Source organism: Oncorhynchus kisutch, unplaced genomic scaffold (assembly GCF_002021735.2).
Source record: "Oncorhynchus kisutch isolate 150728-3 unplaced genomic scaffold, Okis_V2 scaffold3957, whole genome shotgun sequence".
NCBI classification, from domain to species: domain Eukaryota; kingdom Metazoa; phylum Chordata; class Actinopteri; order Salmoniformes; family Salmonidae; genus Oncorhynchus; species Oncorhynchus kisutch.
In genome coordinates this window covers 159,062-185,936 of record NW_022265902.1, presented here as the reverse complement: position 1 = coordinate 185,936, position 26,875 = coordinate 159,062, and the positions used below count along the sequence as shown (strand labels likewise).

The window sequence follows — 26,875 nt, the reverse complement described above, 5'->3', positions numbered from 1 at the left end:
ATTAGTTTTTAATATCTTTTACTTCCTTGTTTTGTACACCAGCTTCAAACACCTGAAAAATGCAACATTTTTTGCTTATGAAAAATATATTTTTTATTTAAGATGGTACAATGATTATCTACAATATACCTGCTTGTTTTGTGTCACACAAACTGAAATTATGCAAACCATTCGAGTTTTTAGTCGACCAGGAAATGGCAGAATGATTTTTAAAGGTAGATTTATATCATCAGCCAGTTGACTTGCTTACAGATCACAGTACATCCAGAACATGCCTCAAACTACAGAGACTGCAGCTGCGTTTAGTTCACCCTGAAGGATTTGACTCTGACACCTAATGACATAAACAGAGACTACAGCTGTGTTTAGTTCACCCTGCGTGATTTGACTGTGACTCTGACACTTAATGACATAAACAGAGACTACAGCTGCGTTTAGTTCACCCTGAGTGATTTGACTCTGACTCTGACACCTAATGACACTACAGCTGTGTTTAGTTCACCCTGAATGATTTGACTCTGACTCTGACACCTAATGACACTACAGCTGTGTTTGGTTCACCCTGAATGATTTGACTGTGACTCTGACACCTAATGACACTACAGCTGTGTTTAGTTCACCCTGAGTGATTTGACTCTGACTCTGACACCTAATGACATAAACAGAGACTACAGCTGCGTTTGGTTCACCCTGAATGATTTGACTGTGACTCTGACACCTAATGACACTACAGCTGTGTTTAGTTCACCCTGAGTGATTTGACTCTGACTCTGACACCTAATGACACTACAGCTGTGTTTAGTTCACCCTGAGTGATTTGACTCTGACACCTAATGACACTACAGCTGTGTTTAGTTCACCCTGAATGATTTGACTCTGACTCTGACACCTAATGACACTACAGCTGTGTTTAGTTCACCCTGAGTGATTTGACTCTGACTCTGACACCTAATGACACTACAGCTGTGTTTAGTTCACCCTGAGTGATTTGACTCTGACTCTGACACCTAATGAAACTACAGCTGTGTTTAGTTCACCCTGAGTGATTTGACTCTGACACCTAATGACACTACAGCTGTGTTTAGTTCACCCTGAGTGATTTGACTCTGACACCTAATGACACTACAGCTGTGTTTAGTTCACCCTGAGTGATTTGACTCTGACTCTGACACCTAATGACACTACAGCTGTGTTTAGTTCACCCTGAGTGATTTGACTCTGACACCTAATGACACTACAGCTGTGTTTAGTTCACCCTGAATGATTTGACTGTGACTCTGACACCTAATGAAACTACAGCTGTGTTTAGTTCACCCTGAGTGATTTGACTCTGACACCTAATGACACTACAGCTGTGTTTAGTTCACCCTGAGTGATTTGACTCTGACACCTAATGACACTACAGCTGTGTTTAGTTCACCCTGAATGATTTGACTGTGACTCTGACACCTAATGACACTACAGCTGTGTTTAGTTCACCCTGAGTGATTTGACTCTGACACCTAATGACACTACAGCTGTGTTTAGTTCACCCTGAATGATTTGACTGTGACTCTGACACCTAATGAAACTACAGCTGTGTTTAGTTCACCCTGAGTGATTTGACTCTGACTCTGACACCTAATGACACTACAGCTGTGTTTAATTCACCCTGAAGGATTTGACTCTGACACCTAATGACACTACAGCTGTGTTTAGTTCACCCTGAGTGATTTGACTCTGACTCTGACACCTAATGAAACTACAGCTGTGTTTAGTTCACCCTGAGTGATTTGACTCTGACACCTAATGACACTACAGCTGTGTTTAGTTCACCCTGAGTGATTTGACTCTGACACCTAATGACACTACAGCTGTGTTTAGTTCACCCTGAGTGATTTGACTCTGACTCTGACACCTAATGACACTACAGCTGTGTTTAGTTCACCCTGAGTGATTTGACTCTGACACCTAATGACACTACAGCTGTGTTTAGTTCACCCTGAATGATTTGACTGTGACTCTGACACCTAATGAAACTACAGCTGTGTTTAGTTCACCCTGAGTGATTTGACTCTGACACCTAATGACACTACAGCTGTGTTTAGTTCACCCTGAGTGATTTGACTCTGACACCTAATGACACTACAGCTGTGTTTAGTTCACCCTGAATGATTTGACTGTGACTCTGACACCTAATGACACTACAGCTGTGTTTAGTTCACCCTGAGTGATTTGACTCTGACACCTAATGACACTACAGCTGTGTTTAGTTCACCCTGAATGATTTGACTGTGACTCTGACACCTAATGAAACTACAGCTGTGTTTAGTTCACCCTGAGTGATTTGACTCTGACTCTGACACCTAATGACACTACAGCTGTGTTTAGTTCACCCTGAAGGATTTGACTCTGACACCTAATGACACTACAGCTGTGTTTAGTTCACCCTGAGTGATTTGACTCTGACACCTAATGACACTACAGCTGTGTTTAGTTCACCCTGAATGATTTGACTCTGACTCTGACACCTAATGACATAACAGACCTCAAATTAAACACAATGTTCCTCCTTTGTCAACTATATTATTTATTGATCTTCCAAAAAACTAAGGGCACCCTACTATTCTCTATGGGATATGGTCAAAAGTAGTGCACTATATAGGGAATATGGTGCCATTTGGTCCTGGTCAAAAGTAGTGCACTATATAGGGAATATGGTGCCATTTGGTCCTGGTCTAAAGTAGTGCACTATATAGGGAATAGGGTGCCATTTGGTCCTGGTCTAAAGTAGTGCACTATATAGGGAAAAGGGTGCCATTTGGTCCTGGTCTAAAGTAGTGCACTATATAGGGAATAGGGTGCCATTTGGTCCTGGTCTAAAGTAGTGCACTATATAGGGAATATGGTGCCATTTGGTCCTGGTCTAAAGTAGTGCACTATATAGGGAAAAGGGTGCCATTTGGTCCTGGTCTAAAGTAGTGCACTATATAGGGAATATGGTGCCATTTGGTCCTGGTCTAAAGTAGTGCACTATATAGGGAATAGGGTGCCATTTGGGATGCACACTGGGCTATTTATGTGCCCGGTAACAGTGCATTTCTCTGTAAGGGCCTATGTGTAAGAGCTGCCTCTGTGACAGATGGTCGTTAGCTTGGTTGTGTCCCTTCTCCAGACTCATTTGGTTTCGCTAGCCTAGCTAACCTAGTGTCCTGGTCTGCCTGTGATTTAAGACGAGGACTGGTCCTTGTGGAGTATCTGGGTCACAGTGACAGAGGGGTTGTCATGGTGATATAGGGGTTGTCATGGTGACAGAGGGGTTGTTATTGTTATTGTTGTTTTTACTCGGGAGGGGGAATGGGTCACAGCTGAGGCTACTCCCAGCCTGCAGCTGCTGTGTGTGTGTCTCTCTTAGGTAGAGGGAGTTAACCTCTGTAGAGATCTATAGGTGCTGTGTGTGTGTGTGTTTGTGTGTGTGTGTGTGTGTGTGTGTGTGTGTGGCTCTTAGGTAGAGTGAGATAACCTCTGCAGAGATCTGTGTGTGTGTGTGTCTCTTAGGTAGAGGGAGTTAACCTCTGTAGAGATCTATAGGTGCTGCGTGTGTGTCTCTCTTAGGTAGAGTGAGTTAACCTCTGCAGAGATCTATAGGTGATGTGTGTGTGTGTGTGTGTCTCTTAGGTAGAGTGAGTTAACCTCTGCAGAGATCTATAGGTGCTGTGTGTGTGTGTGTGTGTGTGTCTCTTAGGTAGAGTGAGTTAACCTCTGCAGAGATCTATAGCTGCTGTGTGTGTGTCTCAGGTAGAGGGAGTTAACCTCTGCAGAGATCTATAGGTGCTGTGTGTATGTGTGTGTGTCTCTCAGGTAGAGGGAGTTAACCTCTGCAGAGATCTATAGCTGCTGTGTGTGTGTCTCAGGTAGAGGGAGTTAACCTCTGCAGAGATCTATAGGTGCTGTGTGTATGTGTGTGTCTCTCAGGTAGAGGGAGTTAACCTCTGCAGAGATCTATAGGTGCTGTGTGTATGTGTGTGTGTCTCTCAGGTAGAGGGAGTTAACCTCTGCAGAGATCTATAGCTGCTGTGTGTTGTGGATCAGGGACCTTTTTGTGTGTTTGTCTCTCTCTGTTCAAGGAGCGCGTCCCACGGGGCTTTGTTGTTTTGCAGGGCTCAGGTTGTGTTGATGCCGAGCTTGATGTGCAGCTGGCATGGCTGTGAAGGGCTGACTGTGCCAACCCTCGTCTGGGTCCTTCCCGACCCCTCGTCTGGGTGGCTCCCGACCCCTCGCTACGACAGAACACGTTGATCTGCCCGTCCAACAAGAGTGTCTGTCTGTGTATGTCTGTCTGTCTGTCTGTCTGTGTCTTTCTGTCTGTCTGTGTCTTTCTGTCTGTCTGTGTCTTTCTGTCTGTCCCAGAAAAAATATAGTTTTACTTATGGTTTCGGAAATGAAGTGACACCAAATGAAAAGACTTCCAGGCAGTGAAACAGCAGTAATACCAGGCAGTGAAACAGCAGTAATACCAGGCAGTGAAACAGCAGTATCTAACAGGCAGTGAAACAGCAGTATCTAACAGGCAGTGAAACAGCAGTATCTACCAGGCAGTGAAACAGCAGTAATACCAGGCAGTGAAACAGCAGTATCTACCAGGCAGTGAAACAGCAGTAATACCAGGCAGTGAAACAGCAGTATCTAACAGGCAGTGAAACAGCAGTAATACCAGGCAGTGAAACAGCAGTATCTACCAGGCAGTGAAACAGCAGTATCTAACAGGCAGTGAAACAGCAGTATCTAACATGCAGTGAAACAGCAGTATCTACCAGGCAGTGAAACAGCAGTATCTACCAGGCAGTGAAACAGCAGTATCTACCAGGCAGTGAAACAGCAGTATCTAACAGGCAGTGAAACAGCAGTATCTAACAGGCAGTGAAACAGCAGTATCTAACAGGCAGTGAAACAGCAGTATCTAACAGGCAGTGAAACAGCAGTATCTACCAGGCAGTGAAACAGCAGTATCTAACAGGCAGTGAAACAGCAGTATCTACCAGGCAGTGAAACAGCAGTATCTAACAGGCAGTGAAACAGCAGTATCTACCAGGCAGTGAAACAGCAGTATCTACCAGGCAGTGAAACAGCAGTATCTACCAGGCAGTGAAACAGCAGTATCTACCAGGCAGTGAAACAGCAGTATCTACCAGGCAGTGAAACAGCAGTATCTACCAGGCAGTGAAACAGCAGTATCTACCAGGCAGTGAAACAGCAGTATCTACCAGGCAGTGAAACAGCAGTATCTTCCAGGCAGTGAAACAGCAGTAATACCAGGCAGTGAAACAGCAGTAATACCAGGCAGTGAAACAGCAGTATCTAACAGGCAGTGAAACAGCAGTATCTAACAGGCAGTGAAACAGCAGTATCTACCAGGCAGTGAAACAGCAGTAATACCAGGCAGTGAAACAGCAGTATCTACCAGGCAGTGAAACAGCAGTAATACCAGGCAGTGAAACAGCAGTATCTAACAGGCAGTGAAACAGCAGTAATACCAGGCAGTGAAACAGCAGTATCTACCAGGCAGTGAAACAGCAGTATCTAACAGGCAGTGAAACAGCAGTATCTAACATGCAGTGAAACAGCAGTATCTACCAGGCAGTGAAACAGCAGTATCTAACAGGCAGTGAAACAGCAGTATCTAACAGGCAGTGAAACAGCAGTATCTAACAGGCAGTGAAACAGCAGTATCTAACAGGCAGTGAAACAGCAGTATCTACCAGGCAGTGAAACAGCAGTATCTAACAGGCAGTGAAACAGCAGTATCTACCAGGCAGTGAAACAGCAGTATCTAACAGGCAGTGAAACAGCAGTATCTACCAGGCAGTGAAACAGCAGTATCTACCAGGCAGTGAAACAGCAGTATCTACCAGGCAGTGAAACAGCAGTATCTACCAGGCAGTGAAACAGCAGTATCTACCAGGCAGTGAAACAGCAGTATCTAACAGGCAGTGAAACAGCAGTATCTACCAGGCAGTGAAACAGCAGTATCTAACAGGCAGTGTTCATCAGTATAGTGTTTTACTGCTGTCTGTAGTGTGACTCATACGCTGTGTGTTCATCAGTATAGTGTTATACTGCTGTCTGTAGTGTGACTCATACGCTGTGTGTTCATCAGTATAGTGTTATACTGCTGTCTGTAGTGTGACTCATACGCTGTGTGTTCATCAGTATAGTGTTATACTGCTGTCTGTAGTGTGACTCATACGCTGTGTGTTCATCAGTATAGTGTTTTACTGCTGTCTGTAGTGTGACTCATACGCTGTGTGTTCATCAGTATAGTGTTATACTGCTGTCTGTAGTGTGACTCATACGCTGTGTGTTCATCAGTATAGTGTTATACTGCTGTCTGTAGTGTGACTCATACGCTGTGTGTTCATCAGTATAGTGTTATACTGCTGTCTGTAGTGTGACTCATACGCTGTGTGTTCATCAGTATAGTGTTATACTGCTGTCTGTAGTGTGACTCATACGCTGTGTGTTCATCAGTATAGTGTTATACTGCTGTCTGTAGTGTGACTCATACGCTGTGTGTTCATCAGTATAGTGTTATACTGCTGTCTGTAGTGTGACTCATACGCTGTGTGTTCATCAGTATAGTGTTATACTGCTGTCTGTAGTGTGACTCATACGCTGTGTGTTCATCAGTATAGTGTTATACTGCTGTCTGTAGTGTGACTCATACGCTGTGTGTTCATCAGTATAGTGTTATACTGCTGTCTGTAGTGTGACTCATACGCTGTGTGTTCATCAGTATAGTGTTATACTGCTGTCTGTAGTGTGACTCATACGCTGTGTGTTCATCAGTATAGTGTTATACTGCTGTCTGTAGTGTGACTCATACGCTGTGTGTTCATCAGTATAGTGTTATACTGCTGTCTGTAGTGTGACTCATACGCTGTGTGTTCATCAGTATAGTGTTATACTGCTGTCTGTAGTGTGACTCATACGCTGTGTGTTCATCAGTATAGTGTTTTACTGCTGTCTGTAGTGTGACTCATACGCTGTGTGTTCATCAGTATAGTGTTATACTGCTGTCTGTAGTGTGACTCATACGCTGTGTGTTCATCAGTATAGTGTTATACTGCTTCAGGAAGAGTAATGGAGTAAGCTCTCACAGTAAACAGACACACACACACAGACACACACACACACAGTATGGAGTTGCGTCAAACTAATCTCGCATTAGATTTAGTGTCGTGAGTCTTATATTGTTTTATCTCCCCCAAGGGTTTCTGATGTTAAGTGATTTAGAATTGATTGTGTTTGTTGTCGTTGTGTGTTTAGTAAACGCTCCATTTCTCACACCAGTGGGCGTCATCACACCACGCTAGGTTAGCCGGACCACTTCCTTCCTGTCTCTGCCTCCTCTCTCTGGGTATAGGCCTGTCTCTGCCTCCTCTCTCTGGGTATAGGCCTGTCCCTGCCTCCTCTCTCTGGGTATAGGCCTGTCCCTGCCTCCTCTCTCTGGGTATAGGCCTGTCCCTGCCTCCTCTCTCTGGCTATAGGCCTGTCCCTGCCTCCTCTCTCTGGCTATAGGCCTGTCTCTGCCTCCTCTCTCTGGGTATAGGCCTGTCCCTGCCTCCTCGCTCTGGGTATAGGTCTGTCCCTGCCTCCTCTCTCTGGGTATAGGCCTGTCCCTGCCTCCTCTCTCTGGCTATAGGCCTGTCCCTGCCTCCTCTCTCTGGCTATAGGCCTGTCCCTGCCTCCTCTCTCTGGCTATAGGCCTGTCCCTGCCTCCTCTCTCTGGCTATAGGCCTGTCCCTGCCTCCTCTCTCTGGCTATAGGCCTGTCCCTGCCTCCTCTCTCTGGCTATAGGCCTGTCCCTGCCTCCTCTCTCTGGCTATAGGCCTGTCCCTGCCTCCTCTTTCTGGGTATAGGCCTGTCCCTGCCTCCTCTCTCTGGGTATAGGCCTCTGATATGTTGTGTTATCTGAGGCGAGAAAAGGCAAGAAGGGGGTGTCGGGGTGGTTCCTGGGTTCTCCCCGGCTGCGACCCCCCCCCCCCCCCCCCCTTCTCTGGTCAGGGAGGAGGAGGGGGAGGGGGAGCCTGCCTCCCTTAGAGCCTCACAGCCCGACACAGGGCCTGTGTTTGCTCCAGTGAGGCTGGGTAATGGATAGTAAGTGAAATATCTAGTTCAGCGGTGTGGGAGGAGGCAGGAGACTTGCACTGCGCCAGGCAGGCTGGCCTAGAATCATACTGTGTGTGTGTGTGTGTGTTTATTCATTACACAGTGTGACAGGTCTCCTGGCAGATAGCGTGGAGGCTGGGGTATGGAGGATAGGACTCCCACTATCCCCCTGAGGTCCAGCTGATCCTGGCATCGTATTCCGCCTCACCTCCCCCTCCCCCTCCCTGACCAGAGCACCAGGGGGATGAGGAGGGGGAGGGGGGAGGGGGAGGGGGGGATGAGGAGGGGGGGGGGGGGGGGGAGGACACAATGAATTGCTGTAACTGGAGAAGTGCGATATTAATGGGTGTGTGGAACGGGCTGAAGGGTCCTGGGTTGTTGAGTTCTGATTTGATCTAATACTGAACTTCTATTGTCTTCCCTCCACCTCTCTTTCTTCTCCTTCTCTCTCTCTCTCTCTGTCTCCTCTCTCTCTCTCTTCTCTTACTCTCCCTGTCTACGTCTCGCTCCTCTCTCCTGCTGTTTCTCTCTCTCCCCTGCTGTTTCTTCCTCTCTCCCTATCTCCAGAGGACCCCGCGGAGGCTGATCTGTGGCTGCTCAACAGCTGCACTGTGAAAAACCCGGCCGAAGATCACTTCAGAAACTCCATCAAGTAAGCCCAAAAACTGAACAGAGAGGAGGCTGGCCTGACCGACTGAACAGAGAGGAGGCTGGCCTCTCAGACGTCCTCACTGACTGACTGAACAGAGAGGAGGCTGGCCTCTCAGACGTCCTCACTGACCGACTGAACAGAGAGGAGGCTGGCCTCTCAGACGTCCTCACTGACTGACTGAACAGAGAGGAGGCTGGCCTCTCAGACGTCCTCACTGACTGACTGAACAGAGAGGAGGCTGGCCTCTCAGATGTCCTCACTGACTGACTGAACAGAGAGGAGGCTGGCCTCTCAGATGTCCTCACTGACTGACTGAACAGAGAGGAGGCTGGCCTCTCAGATGTCCTCACTGACTGACTGAACAGAGAGGAGGCTGGCCTCTCAGATGTCCTCACTGACTGACTGAACAGAGAGGAGGCTGGCCTCTCAGACGTCCTCGCTGACTGAACACAGAGGAGGCTGGCCTCTCAGACGTCCTCACTGACTGACTGAACAGAGAGGAGGCTGGCCTCTCAGACGTCCTCACTGACTGACTGAACAGAGAGGAGGCTGGCCTCTCAGACGTCCTCACTGACTGACTGAACAGAGAGGAGGCTGGCCTCTCAGACGTCCTCACTGACTGACTGTCTGAACAGAGAGGAGGCTGGCCTCTCAGACGTCCTCACTGACTGACTGAACAGAGAGGAGGCTGGCCTCTCAGACATCCTCACTGACTGACTGAACAGAGAGGAGGCTGGCCTCTCAGCCGTCCTCACTGACTGACTGAACAGAGGCTGACCTCATATGATGATGCACAGACATCCTCTGAGCCAGCCCCAGTAAGTAGCCTCTCTGGCCTAAACTGTTGGCTACTATATTGAGGTTTGTCTCTGCTTGACCTTCTCTCTTGCTGAGAGCTCTTAGTTAACCCACTTTAGGACAAAGTGGTAATGACACAAATATATTGCACAGTTTTTTTTTTTGTCCATCTGAAATAGTGTGTCTTATCAGACTCAGCCATAACGAGGCCAACGGGACCAACAATAGATTAGCACACCAGGGGCTAATGTAATATAATGTATCAATGATTCAGATGCTATGGTAATTTCAGAGGTCCGGGCATCTTTTGTTCCAGCACTTGCTACGGTAGTAGTGGTGCTCGGCTTATTCACACTGCTAGGCCGCGCTGCTAATTACCAGCCTAATTGAAGTGAGCGGATGCCGCCCTGGGCGTCTGCAGTACGAAGCGGCTCCAGAGGGGAATGTTGAGGCTCCTGGTGTGTGTGTGTGTGTTTGTGTGTGTGTGTGTGTCATGGTTCCAAACGCCTGCTTCTAAACTGTCACTTCCGCCATATGGTCATTGATCTTACTGTGAGCTGCTGGGGCAGACTCCTCGGTGATGAGACCGGGACATGGAGCAGGGGGTCATAGGTGTGTGTGTGTGTGTGTCATGGTTACAAACGCCTACTTCTAAACTGTCACTGTTAGATGGTGATCGGGTGAGAGAGACAATGGGAGAAAAGGGAAGTGTGTTTTAGGTCATACAACCATCTTATCCGTGGTGGTTTTGTTATCCACGGTTGTTTTGTTATCCATGGTTGTTTTGTTATCCATGGTTGTTTTGTTATCCATGGTTGTGTTGTTATCCATGGTTGTGTTGTTATCCATGGTTGTGTTGTTATCCATGGTTGTGTTGTTATCCATGGTTGTGTTGTTATCCATGTGGTTAGGGCTGGCGGGGATAGGTTAGGGAGGGAGGGTTAGGGCTGGCGGGGATAGGTTAGGGAGGGAGGGAGGGTTAGGGAGGGAGGGTTAGGGCTGGCGGGGATAGGTTAGGGAGGGAGGGAGGGAGGGAGGGTTAGGGAGGGAGGGAGGGTTAGAGCTGGTGGGGATAGGTTAGGGAGGGATGGGGGGTTAGGGAGGGTGGGGATAGGTTAGAGAGGGAGGGTTAGGGCTGGCGGGGATAGGTTAGGGAGGGAGGGAGGGTGGGTTAGGGAGGGAGGGTTAGGGCTGGTGAGGATAGGTTAGGGAGGGTGGGGATAGGTTAGAGAGGGAGGGTTAGTGCTGGTGGGGATAGGTTAGGGAGGGTGGGGATAGGTTAGAGAGGGAGGGTTAGGGAGGGTGGGGATAGGTTAGAGAGGGAGGGTTAGGGAGGGTTGGGGATAGGTTAGAGAGGGAGGGTTAGGGCTGGCGGGGATAGGTTAGGGAGGGATGGGGGGTTAGGAAGGGTGGGGATAGGTTAGAGAGGGAGGGTTAGGGCTGGTGGGGATAGGTTAGAGAGGGAGGGTTAGGGCTGGTGGGGATAGGTTAGGGAGGGAGGGTTAGGGAGGGAGGGTCAGGGCTGGTGGGGATAGGTTAGAGAGGGAGGGTTAGGGCTGGTGGGGATAGGTTAGGGAGGGAGGGTTAGAGGGAGGGTTAGTGCTGGTGGGGATAGGTTACGGAGAGATGGGGGGTTAGGGAGGGTGGGGATAGGTTAGAGAGGGAGGGTTAGGGCTGGTGGGGATAGGTTAGAGAGGGAGGGTTAGGGCTGGTGGGGATAGGTTAGGGAGGGAGGGTTAGAGAGGGAGGGTTAGTGCTGGTGGGGATAGGTTACGGAGAGATGGGGGGTTAGGGAGGGTGGGGATAGGTTAGAGAGGGAGGGTTAGGGCTGGTGGGGATAGGTTAGAGAGGGAGGGTTAGGGCTGGTGGGGATAGGTTAGGGAGGGAGGGTTAGGGAGGGAGGGTTAGGGCTGGTGGGGATAGGTTAGAGAGGGAGGGTTAGGGCTGGTGGGGATAGGTTACGGAGAGATGGGGGGTTAGGGAGGGTGGGGATAGGTTAGGGAGGGAGGGTTAGGGAGGGAGGGTTAGGGCTGGTGGGGATAGGTTAGAGAGGGAGGGTTAGGGCTGGTGGGGATAGGTTAGGGAGGGAGGGTTAGAGAGGGAGGGTTAGTGCTGGTGGGGATAGGTTACGGAGAGATGGGGGGTTAGGGAGGGTGGGGATAGGTTAGAGAGGGAGGGTTAGGGCTGGTGGGGATAGGTTAGAGAGGGAGGGTTAGGGAGGGTGGGGATAGGTTAGAGAGGGAGGGTTAGGGAGGGTCGGGGATAGGTTAGAGAGGGAGGGTTAGGGCTGGCGGGGATAGGTTAGGGAGGGATGGGGGGTTAGGAAGGGTGGGGATAGGTTAGAGAGGGAGGGTTAGGGCTGGCGGGATAGGTTAGGGAGGGAGGGTTAGGGCTGGTGGGGATAGGTTAGAGAGGGAGGGTTAGGGCTGGTGGGGATAGGTTAGGGAGGGATGGGGGGTTAGGGAGGGTGGGGATAGGTTAGAGAGGGAGGGTTAGGGCTGGTGGGGATAGGTTAGAGAGGGAGGGTTAGGGCTGGTGGGGATAGGTTAGGGAGGGAGGGTTAGGGAGGGAGGGTTAGAGCTGGTGGGGATAGGTTAGGGAGGGATGGGGGGTTAGGGAGGGTGGGGATAGGTTAGAGAGGGAGGGTTAGGGCTGGTGGGGATAGGTTAGAGAGGGAGGGTTAGGGCTGGTGGGGATAGGTTAGGGAGGGAGGGTTAGGGAGGGAGGGTTAGGGCTGGTGGGGATAGGTTAGAGAGGGAGGGTTAGGGCTGGTGGGGATAGGTTAGGGAGGGAGGGTTAGAGAGGGAGGGTTAGTGCTGGTGGGGATAGGTTATGGAGAGATGGGGGTTAGGGAGGTTGGGGATAGGTTAGAGAGGGAGGGTTAGGGCTGGTGGGGATAGGTTAGAGAGGGAGGGTTAGGGCTGGTGGGGATAGGTTAGGGAGGGAGGGTTAGGGAGGGAGGGTTAGGGCTGGTGGGGATAGGTTAGAGAGGGAGGGTTAGGGCTGGTGGGGATAGGTTAGAGAGGGAGGGTTAGGGCTGGTGGGGATAGGTTAGGGAGGGAGGGTTAGAGAGGGAGGGTTAGTGCTGGTGGGGATAGGTTACGGAGAGATGGGGGGTTAGGGAGGGTGGGGGATAGGTTAGAGAGGGAGGGTTAGGGCTGGTGGGGATAGGTTACGGAGAGATGGGGGGGTTAGGGAGGGTGGGGATAGGTTAGGGAGGGTGGGGATAGGTTAGAGAGGGAGGGTTAGGGCTGGTGGGGATAGGTTAGGGAGGGAGGGTTAGGGAGGGAGGGTTAGGGCTGGTGGGGATAGGTTAGAGAGGGAGGGTTAGGGCTGGTGGGGATAGGTTAGGGAGGGAGGGTTAGAGAGGGAGGGTTAGTGCTGGTGGGGATAGGTTACGGAGAGATGGGGGGTTAGGGAGGTTGGGGATAGGTTAGAGAGGGAGGGTTAGGGCTGGTGGGGATAGGTTAGAGAGGGAGGGTTAGGGCTGGTGGGGATAGGTTAGGGAGGGAGGGTTAGGGCTGGTGGGGATAGGTTAGGGAGGGAGGGTTAGGGAGGGAGGGTTAGGGCTGGTGGGGATAGGTTATAGAGGGAGAGTTAGGGCTGGTGGGGATAGGTTAGGGAGGGAGGGTTAGAGAGGGAGGGTTAGTGCTGGTGGGGATAGGTTACGGAGAGATGGGGGGTTAGGGAGGGTGGGGATAGGTTAGAGAGGGAGGGTTAGGGCTGGTGGGGATAGGTTACGGAGAGATGGGGGGGTTAGGGAGGGTGGGGATAGGTTAGAGAGGGAGGGTTAGGGCTGGTGGGGATAGGTTACGGAGAGATGGGGGGTTAGGGATGGTGGGGGATAGGTTAGAGAGGGAGGGTTAGGGCTGGTGGGGATAGGTTACGGAGGGATGGGGGGTTAGGGAGGGTGGGGATAGGTTAGAGAGGGAGGGTTAGGGCTGGTGGGGATAGGTTACGGAGAGATGGGGGGTTAGGGAGGGTGGGGATAGGTTAGAGAGGGAGGGTTAGGGCTGGTGGGGATAGGTTACGGAGAGATGGGGGGTTAGGGATGGTGGGGATAGGTTAGAGAGGGAGGGTTAGGGCTGGTGGGGATAGGTTACGGAGGGATGGGGGGTTAGGGAGGGTGGGGATAGGTTAGAGAGGGAGGGTTAGGGCTGGTGGGGATAGGTTACGGAGAGATGGGGGGTTAGGGAGGGTGGGGATAGGTTAGAGAGGGAGGGTTAGGGCTGGTGGGGATAGGTTACGGAGAGATGGGGGGTTAGGGAGGGTGGGGATAGGTTAGAGAGGGAGGGTTAGGGCTGGTGGGGATAGGTTACGGAGAGATGGGGGGGTTAGGGAGGGTGGGGGATAGGTTAGAGAGGGAGGGTTAGGGCTGGTGGGGATAGGTTACGGAGAGATGGGGGGTTAGGGAGGGTGGGGATAGGTTAGAGAGGGAGGGTTAGGGCTGGTGGGGATAGGTTACGGAGAGATGGGGGGGTTAGGGAGGGTGGGGATAGGTTAGGGAGGGTGGGGATAGGTTAGAGAGGGAGGGTTAGGGCTGGTGGGGATAGGTTAGGGAGGGAGGGTTAGGGAGGGAGGGTTAGGGCTGGCGGGGATAGGTTAGAGAGGGAGGGTTAGGGCTGGTGGGGATAGGTTAGGGAGGGAGGGTTAGAGAGGGAGGGTTAGTGCTGGTGGGGATAGGTTACGGAGAGATGGGGGGTTAGGGAGGTTGGGGATAGGTTAGAGAGGGAGGGTTAGGGCTGGTGGGGATAGGTTAGAGAGGGAGGGTTTAGGGCTGGTGGGGATAGGTTAGGGAGTGAGGGTTAGGGAGGGAGGGTTAGGGCTGGTGGGGATAGGTTAGAGAGGGAGAGTTAGGGCTGGTGGGGATAGGTTAGGGAGGGAGGGTTAGAGAGGGAGGGTTAGTGCTGGTGGGGATAGGTTACGGAGAGATGGGGGGTTAGGGAGGGTGGGGATAGGTTAGAGAGGGAGGGTTAGGGCTGGTGGGGATAGGTTACGGAGAGATGGGGGGGTTAGGGAGGGTGGGGATAGGTTAGAGAGGGAGGGTTAGGGCTGGTGGGGATAGGTTACGGAGAGATGGGGGGTTAGGGATGGTGGGGATAGGTTAGAGAGGGAGGGTTAGGGCTGGTGGGGATAGGTTACGGAGGGATGGGGGGTTAGGGAGGGTGGGGATAGGTTAGGGGCTGGTGGGGATAGGTTACGGAGAGATGGGGGGTTAGGGAGGGTGGGGATAGGTTAGAGAGGGAGGGTTAGGGCTGGTGGGGATAGGTTACGGAGAGATGGGGGGGTTAGGGAGGGTGGGGATAGGTTAGAGAGGGAGGGTTAGGGCTGGTGGGGATAGGTTACGGAGAGATGGGGGGTTAGGGAGGGTGGGGGATAGGTTAGAGAGGGAGGGTTAGGGCTGGTGGGATAGGTTACGGAGAGGATGGGGGGGTTAGGGAGGGTGGGGATAGGTTAGAGAGGGAGGGTTAGGGCTGGTGGGGATAGGTTACGGAGAGATGGGGGGTTAGGGAGGGTGGGGATAGGTTAGAGAGGGAGGGTTTAGGGCTGGTGGGGATAGGTTACGGAGAGATGGGGGGGGTTAGGGAGGGTGGGGATAGGTTAGAGAGGGAGGGTTAGGGCTGGGTTCAGTGACTCTATCATGTGGCTACTGTCTTTCATCCTTTCGTCTAAAGAGCCACGAGGTGAAAATGGGTCTGATGATGTCATCTCTAATTGCCATAGCAGGTACTTTTATTTTCTCTTATTGTCTCTGTCTCTCTCTCTCTCTCTGTCTCTCTCTCTCTGTCTCTCTCTGTCTCTCTCTCTCTGTCTCTCTCTCCTATCTCTCTCTCTGTCTTTTTTCTCTCTCTGTCTCTCTCTCTCTCTCTCTGTCATCTGTCTCTGTCTCTCTCTCTGTCTCTCTCTCTCTCCCTGTCTCTCTCTCTCTCTCTCTCTCTCTCTCTCTCTCTCTCTCTCTCTCTCTCTCTGTCTCTGTCTCTCTCTCTCTCTCTTCTCTCTCCTCTCTCTCTTCTCTCTCTCCCTGTCTCTCTCTGTCTCTCTCTCTGTCTCTGTCTCTCTCTCTCTCTCTCTCTCTCTCTCTCTCTCTCTGTCTCTGTCTCTGTCTCTCTCTCTCTCTCTCTCTCTGTCTCTGTCTCTCTCTCTCTCTCTCTCTCTGTCTCTCTCTCCCTGTCTCTCTCTGTCTCTCTCTCTCTCTCTGTCTCTGTCTCTCTCTCTCTCTCTCTCTCTCTCTGTCTCTGTCTCTCTCTCTCTCTCTCTCCCTCTCTCTGTCTCTCTGTCTCTCTCTCTCAGTAAAGTAAAAGACATTACAAATGTCATATTATATATAGACAGTGTTTTAACAATGTACAAATGGTTTAAAGGACACAAGATAAAATAAATAAGCATAGATATGGGTTGTATTTACAATGGTGTTTGTTCTTCACTGGTTGCCCTTTTCTCGTGGCAACAGGTCACAAATCTTGCTGCTGTGATGGCACACTGTGGAATTTCACCCAGTAGATATGGGAGTTTTTCAAAATTGGATTTGTTTTCGAATTCTTTGTGGATCTGTGTAATCTGAGGGAAATATGTGTCTCTATGGTCCTACATTGGGCAGGAGGTTAGGAAGTGCAGCTCAGTTTCCACCTCATTTTGTGGGCAGTGAGCACATAGCCTGTCTTCTCTTGAGAGTCATGTCTGCCTACGGCGGCCTTTCTCAATAGCTAGCAAGGCTATGCTCACTGAGTCTGTACATAGTCAAAGCTTTCCTTAATTTTGGGTCAGTCACAGTGGTCAGGTATTCTGCCTCTGTGTACTCTCTGTGTAGGGCCAAATAGCATTCTAGTTTGCTCTGTTTTTTTGTTAATTCTTTCCAATGTGTCAAGTAATTATCTTTTTGTTTTCTCATGAAAAATTGTGCTGCTGTCCTGCTGTCCTGGGGCTCTGTAGTGTGTGTTTGTGTTTGTGAACAGAGCCCCAGGACCAGCTTGCTTAGGGGACTCTTCTCCAGGTTCATCTCTCTGTAGGTGATGGCTTTGTTATGGAAGGTTTTGTGAATCGCTTCCTTTTAGGTGGTTGTAGAATTTAACAGCTCTTTTCTGGATTTTGATAATTAGTGGGTATCGGCCTAATTCTGCTCTGCATTATTTGGTGTTCTACATTGTACACGGAGGATATTTTTGCAGAATTCTGCGTGCAGAGTCTCAATTTGGTGTTTGTCCCATTTTGTGAAGTCTTGGTTGGTGAGCGGACCCCAGACCTCACAACCATAAAGGGCAATGGGCTCTATGACTGATTCAAGTATTTTTAGCCAAATCCTAATTGGTATGTTGAAATTTATGTTTCTTTTGATGGCATAGAATGCCCTTCTTGCCTTGTCTCTCAGATCGTTCACAGCTTTGTGGAAGTTACCTGTGGCGCTGATGTTTAGGCCAAGGTATGTATCGTTTTTTGTGTGCTCTAGGGCAACAGTGTCTAGATGGAATTTGTATTTGTGGTCCTGGTGACTGGACCTTTTTTGGAACACCATTATTTTGGTCTCTCTCTCTCTCTCACTCACTCACTCACTCACTCACTCACTCACTCACTCACTCACTCACTCACTCACACACACACACTCACACACACACACCTGGGTCCCCCCTCGTCAGAGGTGCTGCAGGGAGATTAGCCCCCCCCCCCCTGCCTGGCTACAAAGCGCCAGCTGTGCCACGGTGTATCCCCTCCCCTCACAGCCTTAATTCACACCACAGTCATTTGATTAGGGGCTTTAGGGTCCACTGCTTACTGTACATTGCCATCCAGTATTTCTGATGGCAGCAGTAGAACAGAACAACAGAACTGATTCCACAGAGAGAACGCTGTAGAACACCGCTGGCTCATTTGCATAAAAACGGTTAACAGATTTAAAACAGGAAGTGTTTTGCATTTTGATTATTTTTTTCCTTCTTCTTCGGCGTCGTTCGGTCACGTGGGATACTGTGGGAAGGTGAAACAGGCCTAGTAGCCAGAAGGGGGAGGCAGGGGGATGGGCAGATATAAGGTGTGTGTGTGTGTGTTGAGTGTCTCATGAGTGTGTGTGTGTGTGTTGAGTGTGTGTGTGTTGAGTGTCTGATGAACATGGGGAGGTTAACCAGTGTGTTCTTCTCCTCAGAATCCTGATTTCCGTCTACGACAGGAAGTTGAACCCTTCACCGCTCTTCTCTAAAGCTGTAGAGTTGTTCTGCTCCTGGGCCTGCGTCCCAAACAACACCCTATTTAGGAATATGGCCCCTGGTCAAAAGTAGTGCACTATTTTATATAGATCGGGGGGGTTTGGGGGTTTGGTTTTAGCCGTCCTGCGTCAAACACGTTTGTCAAATAGTTCTGAACACTTGAGCTGCTGTTAATTTAGCTCCTGGGGAGGACAACACTGGACGAGGCCCAGAAGATATGCTCTGGGGGTTTGGGTCAAACACATTTGTCAAATACTTGAGCTGCTCTTGGCCTCCACTGAGGGGGAGGGGGGGGGGGGGGGGGGGAGTGGAGTATCTGAGATCTGATTGGTCTAGCTGTTCTGGGTCAAACACAATACTTCAGTGGGAACTAGATTTTTATGGAATTTGACCAAAAGACCTAAATCCGACCAAAATCAATAAGTTGAAAGTATTTGTATTAGTTGAGTTTACCCGGTATCGTGGAGGGCCCAAACCGCTAACTCCTAAAGAACTCAAGTACCCCTCACAAACTTCAAACTAAATGAATATATCCTCAAATACTTAGTTGATGCCCGTACTTCACCCAGCAGGTTGGGGTGCGACGGTGGACTCATGTTCACCCCCCTCCCCCCCAGAGGGAAATTGGCTCTGCAGCAGTAGAGCATATAAAACCTGAGACATAAATACATCTACATGGATCACAATGATACACAATGGAGAGTTATCTTCCATGTCTATTCCTTACTGGGATAAATATCCTTCCCTCAGAACCTACTGGAACATCAGCTGGTTCTAGAGTCTCGAAAAGTTCTCAGAATGAAACACTCTTTGAGTTCTTAGAATGCTCTGATTCCTCTCCTCCTGGACACTCCCCATTCCACTTAGTCACCTCAGTAGGGTGGAATTAGATTGGGATTGTATGGATGTGATCCCTAATTTGTAAGGAATGTAAGTTTATCACCTGGAAGTCTTGCCGTTTTATTGAAGAAAAGGTTGAAGTGGACGGTGTCGGTAATGGACTGACTGACTGTGTGATTTTATATGTTGTGCCTTCAAGTTACAGACATCATTTGCATTGCATATATGTGCAAAAGTGTAGAAAATTAGAAACCATTTTTTGATGTTGATGTGGGTTGTTTTTAATCTTTCCCTCCTGAAAGAGCCCCGGTATGTGATTTTTTATTGTATAAGCTGAGAACTCATCAGGGAAGTTGAAGTCTGATTTGAGTTTGAGTTGAACCTCTCTTTATATGCTGGTTTGATTTAAGGGTTTCAGTCAAATCTCTATTTTCCTCATCACAGATTCGGATCATTTCAGCACATTGCCCCCACTGCCTCACTCAAGTAAAATACCAAATTACAAATTGACTTAAACTGCTGTCTGCAATCTTAATCCTAATGAATATGCTAATAGTATTGAATTTCAGGCTGTAGGGAAAGAGCCTCTCCATAATCACACAGTTCGATACTTTGGATTTATTTCCCTCTAAAACTTGAGCTCTGTAGAGACGGATCTGAAAACACCCTGATGCAATGCTAATGCAATTAACACTCTATTCAACTGTAGGACCAAAGACCTAGGCTGCTTCCCAAATAGCACTCTATTCAACTGTAGGACCAAAGACCTAGGCTGCTTCCCAAATAGCACTCTATTCAACTGTAGGACCAAAGACCTAGGCTGCTTCCCAAATAGCACTCTATTCAACTGTAGGACCAAGACCTAGGCTGCTTCCCAAATAGCACCCTAATTCTCTACCAAGTGACACACTACTCAACTGTAGGACCAAAGACCTAGGCTGCTTCCCAAATAGCACTCTATTCAACTGTAGGACCAAGACCTAGGCTGCTTCCCAAATAGCACCCTAATTCTCTACCAAGTGACACACTACTCAACTGTAGGACCAAAGACCTAGGCTGCTTCCCAAATAGCACTCTATTCAACTGTAGGACCAAAGACCTAGGCTGCTTCCCAAATAGCACTCTATTCAACTGTAGGACCAAAGACCTAGGCTGCTTCCCAAATAGCACTCTATTCAACTGTAGGACCAAGACCTATGCTGCTTCCCAAATAGCACCCTAATTCTCTACCAAGTGACACACTATTCAACTGTAGGACCAAAGACCTAGGCTGCCTCCCAAATAACACTCTATTCAACTGTAGGACCAAAGACCTAGGCTGCCTCCCAAATAACACTCTATTCAACTGTAGGACCAAAGACCTAGGCTGCCTCCCAAATAACACTCTATTCAACTGTAGGACCAAAGACCTAGGCTGCTTCTCAAATAGCACCCTATTCTCTACCAAGTTGACACTCTATTTAACTGTAGGACCAAGACCTAGGCTGCTTCTCAAATAGCACCCTAATTCTCTACCAAGTGACACTCTATTCAACTGTAGGACCAAAGACCTAGGCTGCCTCCCAAATAGCACTCTATTCAACTGTAGGACCAAGACCTAGGCTGCTTCTCAAATAGCACCCTAATTCTCTACCAAGTGACACTCTATTCAACTGTAGGACCAATGACCTAGGCTGCCTCCCAAATAGCACCCTATTCAACTGTAGGACCAAGACCTAGGCTGCTTCTCAAATAGCACCCTAATTCTCTACCAAGTGACACTCTATTTAACTGTAGGACCAAGACCTAGGCTGCTTCCCAAATATCACTCTATTCAACTGTAGGACCAAGACCTAGGCTGCTTCTCAAATAGCACCCTAATTCTCTACCAAGTGACACTCTATTTAACTGTAGGACCAAGACCTAGGCTGCTTCCCAAATGAAATGGCACCCTAATTCTCTAACAAGTTGACACTATTCAACTGTAGGACCAAGACCTAGGTTGCTTCCCAAATAGCACCCTATTCTCTACCAAGTTGACACTCTATTCAACTGTAGGACCAAAGACCCAGGCTGCCTCCCAAATAGCACCCTATTCTCTACCAAGTTGACACTCTATTCAACTGTAGGACCAAAGACCCAGGCTGCCTCCCAAATAGCACCCTATTCTCTACCAAGTTGACACTCTATTCAACTGTAGGACCAAGACCTAGGCTGCTTCCCAAATGAAATGGCACCCTATTCTCTACCAAGTGCACTACTTTTTTTTAGTTCACAATGTAGGGAATAGGGTGCTATTTGGGATGGAGACATACTCCCAATCCTCAATGGTACCAGACGAACCTGTATATAACTCACTAGGGCTTCTCTTTCGTGCGCCCTCTCTCTGTCTCTCTCTGTCTCTGTCTCTCTGTCTCTGTCTCTGTCTCTCTCTGTCTCTCTGTCTCTGTCTCTCTGTCTCTGTCTCTGTCTCTGTCTCTGTCTCTGTCTCTGTCTCTCTCTCTCTCTGTCTCTCTCTCTCTCTCTCTCTCTCTCTCTCTCTCTCTCGCCTTCTGTCTTTTCTCTCACTCCCTTCCCTCTTCCTCTCCCTACTCTCTCCTCTGCGTTCTCTCTCTGGCACTGTGGCATCTGCTTCTTGGAACAGTCTGTAGATGGTTGATTTACATATTGAATGAGTGCAGCAGGCCTTGCCAGTATATACCCACACCAGCCTTATCCGCAGGATCAACAAGACTGAACAAAACCCTGGAAATGAATGGACTGACTGATGCAAGAGGAGAGACATCACACACACACACACACACACACACACACACACACACACACACACACACAGTCTTAGCAGACCTTCTGTCCTCCTTTCACATGACCAGCCGAGATCCTGTCTCCGGTCCCTGGCGGACAGAACGAGAGGGATAATGAGAAAGAAAAGCGAGGGCCACACAGCCTGGCACACGGCTGGCACGCACACCAGCCACCTCCCGCTCAGTCACACGCTCTCCCTCACTCCTACTGCCGCTCGCTCTCCCTGGTACGCCCGCGAGCGGCAGACACACATGCGCGCACGTACACTCTTCTGAGGGCCACACGGAGTGACATCTAGAGAAGGGGTTCATTGTTCCCCTCAGCCCCCCCCCCTCTCTGTCTTCACGCTCCGCTGAGCAGCTAGCTAAGTCCCTAAACTGTTTTGGGGGGAAAAAGGTTCCATATTGATCCAAACAGGGATCTGTCACTTGCTTCAAATGTGGAAGCCTTAAGAGTTCTATATAGAATCCTTTTTATAACGTTCTTTAATCAGAACCCTGGGGGTTCTTGTCAACAGAAACAAAATATTCCATACAGAACCCTTTTTTATAAGGTTCTACATGAACCCCCAGGGTTCTGATCATAAACGGAAACAAAATATGTTCCATACAGAACCCTTTTTTATAAGGTTCTACATGAACCCCCAGGGTTCTGATCATTAACGGAAACAAAATATGTTCCATACAGAACCCTGTATGGTGCCGTTGATGAATTATGGCAATTAATAAATAGTCATATTTCTAGCAAAGGATATAATATATTATAATATATTAACCAATTTAAATATTGGTCAAATGAATACCAGCATAGTTTTAGAGATTTGATTGATCATTCTCTGCAAACGTATGCGGGAAAACTCATCCAGAGCAGACGGGTGGAACAAGTAGAGAGAGGCAGGGTGGAACAAGTAGAGAGAGGTGGGTGGAACAAGTAGAGATAGGCAGGGTGGAACAAGCAGAGAGATGTGGGTGGAACAAGTAGAGAGAGGAAGGGTGGAACAAGTAGAGAGAGGCAGGATGGAACAAGCAGAGAGAGGTGGGTGGAACAAGTAGAGAGAGGTGGGGTGGAACAGTAGAGAGAGGTGGGTGGAACAAGTAGAGAGAGGTGGGTGGAACAAGTAGAGAGAGGTGGGTGGAACAAGTAGAGAGAGGTGGGTGGAACAAGTAGAGAGAGGCGGGTGGAACAAGTAGAGAGAGGAAGGGTGGAACGGGTGGAACAAGTAGAGAGAGGCAGGTGGAACAAGTAGAGAGAGGCGGGTGGAACAAGTAGAGAGAGGTGGGTGGAACAAGTAGAGAGAGGTGGGTGGAACAAGCAGAGAGGTGGGTGGAACAAGTAGAGAGAGGTGGGTGGAACAAGTAGAGAGAGGTGGGTGGAACAAGTAGAGAGAGGAAGGGTGGAACAAGTAGAGAGAGGAAGGGTGGAACAAGTAGAGAGAGGTGGGTGGAACAAGTAGAGAGAGGAAGGGTGGAACGGGTGGAACAAGTAGAGAGAGGAAGGGTGGAACGGGTGGAACAAGTAGAGAGAGGAAGGGTGGAACGGGTGGAACAAGTAGAGAGAGGAAGGGTGGAACAAGTAGAGAGAGGAAGGGTGGAACAAGTAGAGAGAGGAAGGGTGGAACAAGTAGAGAGAGGAAGGGTGGAACGGGTGGAACAAGTAGAGAGAGGAAGGGTGGAACGGGTGGAACAAGTAGAGAGAGGAAGGGTGGAACAAGTAGAGAGAGAAAGGGTGGAACGGGTGGGAGAGGCAGAGCAGTGACTCTATGCTGAGCAGGATGGTCCATATCTCCAATCATCTGATAGCGATGTTGTTTCCATAAGTGGAGTAGAATCAGCATGTATGTTGAATCCCCAACCCTTAGGGACCTCTTCCAATTCAAATGACCTCCAAAAAGAGTTCACCATTTTTATTGTTTTGTGTGACTACAGCTTCAGCGATTAAAACACAAACATAGAGACCCGTTCTAAATGAGCGAGTCGTGAATCAGACCGACCATCACGACTTCCATGCTGGTGTCAGCAGCAGGAGACAGAGAGATCCATCCTAAATGAGCGAGGCGTGAATCAGACCGACCATCACGACTTCCATGCTGGTGTCAGCAGCAGGAGACAGAGAGATCCATTGCCTCTGATAGTTGGGTTACTGCCAGACTGAGTAAAACATAGTGTGTTAAGTCATGCAATGATTAAGTAGGCAATTGAATCACCGAGACTTATGGTACATAATTTATTATAAATAATTTAGATAACTACATAATAACACCACCATGTGCATTCAGGAGTTCAGCAACAATCTTCTAATGGCTTCAATAAACACAGTCCCCTCATCTGCAGGTAGTCTAGTGGTTAGAGTGTAGGGGCGGCAGGTAGCCTAGTGGTTAGAGTGTAGGGACGGCAGGTAGCCTAGTGGTTAGAGTGTAGGGGCGGCAGGTAGCCTAGTGGTTAGAGTGTAGGGGCGGCAGGTAGCCTAGTGGTTAGAGTGTAGGGACAGGCAGGTAGCCTAGTGGTTAGAGTGTAGGGACGGCAGGTAGTCTAGTGGTTAGAGTGTAGGGACGGCAGGTAGCGTAGTGGTTAGAGTGTAGGGGCGGCAGGTAGCCTAGTGGTTAGAGTGTAGGGGCGGCAGGTAGCCTAGTGGTTAGAGTGTAGGGACAGGCAGGTAGCCTAGTGGTTAGAGTGTAGGGGCGGCAGGTAGCCTAGTGGTTAGAGTGTAGGGACAGGCAGGTAGCCTAGTGGTTAGAGTGTAGGGGCGGCAGGTAGCCTAGTGGTTAGAGTGTAGGGACGGCAGGTAGCCTAGTGGTTAGAGTGTAGGGGCTGCAGGTAGCCTAGTGGTTAGAGTGTAGGGACAGGCAGGTAGCCTATTGGTTAGAGTGGAGGGGCAGGCAGGTAGCCTAGTGGTTAGAGTGTAGGGACGGCAGGTAGCCTAGTGGTTAGAGTGGAGGGGCAGGCAGGTAGCCTAGTGGTTAGAGTGTAGGGACGGCAGGTAGCCTAGTGGTTAGAGTGTAGGGACGGCAGGTAGCCTAGTGGTTAGAGTGTAGGGGCCGCAGGTAACCTAGTGGTTAGAGTGTATGGACAGGCAGGTAGCCTAGTGGTTAGAGTGGAGGGGCAGGCAGGTAGCCTAGTGGTTAGAGTGTAGGGACGGCAGGTAGCCTAGTGGTTAGAGTGGAGGGGCAGGCAGGTAGCCTAGTGGTTAGAGTGTAGGGACGGCAGGTAGCCTAGTGGTTAGAGTGTAGGGATGGCAGGTAGCCTAGTGGTTAGAGTGTAGGGACGGCAGGTAGCCTAGTGGTTAGAGGGGGGAGGCAGGTAGCCTAGTGGTTAGAGGGGGGAGGCAGGTAGCCTAGTGGTTAGAGGGGGGAGGCAGGTAGCCTAGTGGTTAGAGGGGGGAGGCAGGTAGCCTAGTGGTTAGAGGGGGGAGGCAGGTAGCCTAGTGGTTAAAGGGGGGAGGCAGGTAGCCTAGTGGTTAAAGGGGGGAGGCAGGTAGCCTAGTGGTTAAAGGGGGGAGGCAGGTAGCCTAGTGGTTAAAGGGGGGAGGCAGGTAGCCTAGTGGTTAGAGGCAGGTAGCCTAGTGGTTAGAGGCAGGTAGCCTAGTGGTTAGAGGCAGGTAGCCTAGTGGTTAGAGGCAGGTAGCCTAGTGGTTAGAGGCAGGTAGCCTAGTGGTTAGAGGCAGGTAGCCTAGTGGTTAGAGGCAGGTAGCCTAGTGGTTAGAGCGTTGGACTAGCAACCGAAAGGTTGCAAGTTCAAATCCCCGAGCTGACAAGGTAAAAATCGGTCGTTCTGCCCCTGAACAGGCAGTTAACCCACTGTTCCCTGGTAGGCCGTCATTGAAAATAAGAATTTGTTCTTAACTGACTTGCCTAGTTAAATAAAGGTTAAATGATCGAATATTGATGCTCCAGATACTCAACTAGTTTAAAGAAGGCCCATTTTATTGCTTCTTTAATCAGAACAACAGTTTCCAGCTGTGCTAACATAATTGCAAAAGTGTTTTCTAATGAATTAGCCTTTTAAAATGATCAACTTGGATTAGCTAAAAGATAAAATGATAAACTTGGATTAGTTAACACAACGTGCCATTGGAACACAGGAGTGATGGTTGCTGATAATGGGCCTCTGTACGCCTATGTAGATATTCCATTAAAAATCAGCCGTTTCCAGCTACAATAGTCATTTACAACATTAACAATTTCTACACTGTATTTCTGATCCCTTTGATGTTATTTTAATGGACAAATTATTATAATTATTATTTTCAAAAACAAGGACATTTCTAAGTGACCCCAAACCGTTGAACGGTGGAGTATATTGACATATATTTATAATAATATAATAATAACCAACAAGTTGAATATAGAACACCAAATGTGTGTGACAGCGAGAGAGGGAGAGCATTTTGTGTGTGTGTGTGTGTGTGTGTGTGTGTGTGTGTGTGTGTGTGTGTGTGTGTGTGTGTGTGTGTGTGTGTGTGTGTGTGTGTGTGTGTGTGTGTGTGTGTGTGTGTCTTTATTATAAGAAAACATATGTTTGTTAGTGTCCCAAACGGTACCCTGTTCCCTATATAGTGCACTACTTTAGACCAGGGCCAAACGGTACCCTGTTCCCTATATAGTGCACTACTTTAGACCAGGGCCATACGGTACCCTGTTCCCTATATAGTGCACTACTTTAGACCAGGGCCAAACGGTACCCTGTTCCCTATATAGTGCACTACTTTAGACCAGGGCCAAACGGTACCCTGTTCCCTATATAGTGCACTACTTTAGACCAGGGCCATACGGTACCCTGTTCCCTATATAGTGCACTACTTTAGACCAGGGCCAAACGGTACCCTGTTCCCTATATAGTGCACTACTTTAGACCAGGGCCAAACGGTACCCTGTTCCCTATATAGTGCACTACTTTAGACCAGGGCCATACGGTACCCTGTTCCCTATATAGTGCACTACTTTAGACCAGGGCCAAACGGTACCCTGTTCCCTATATAGTGCACTACTTTAGACCAGGGCCATACGGTACCCTGTTCCCTATATAGTGCACTACTTTAGACCAGGGCCAAACGGTACCCTGTTCCCTATATAGTGCACTACTTTAGACCAGGGCCAAACGGTACCCTGTTCCCTATATAGTGCACTACTTTAGACCAGGGCCATACGGTACCCTGTTCCCTATATAGTGCACTACTTTAGACCAGGGCCATACGGTACCCTGTTCCCTATATAGTGCACTACTTTAGACCAGGGCCAAACGGTACCCTGTTCCCTATATAGTGCACTACTTTAGACCAGGGCCAAACGGTACCCTGTTCCCTATATAGTGCACTACTTTAGACCAGGGCCAAACGGTACCCTGTTCCCTATATAGTGCACTACTTTAGACCAGGGCCAAACGGTACCCCTGTTCCCTATATAGTGCACTACTTTAGACCAGGGCCAAACGGTACCCTGTTCCCTATATAGTGCACTACTTTA

The 26,875-nt window shown here is 49.2% G+C and overlaps 1 protein-coding gene across 1 annotated transcript in view; it reads left to right on the top strand.

The window, feature by feature from the left end:
- The window catches only part of LOC116372488 (threonylcarbamoyladenosine tRNA methylthiotransferase-like), a 187,513-nt gene that overhangs the window by 10,683 nt on the left and 149,955 nt on the right, over window positions 1-26,875 (top strand). The window contains exon 2 of the mRNA XM_031821294.1: window positions 8,716-8,800. Coding sequence (XP_031677154.1) covers window positions 8,716-8,800 — 85 coding nt within the window. The remainder of the gene's footprint in view (window positions 1-8,715; window positions 8,801-26,875) is intronic.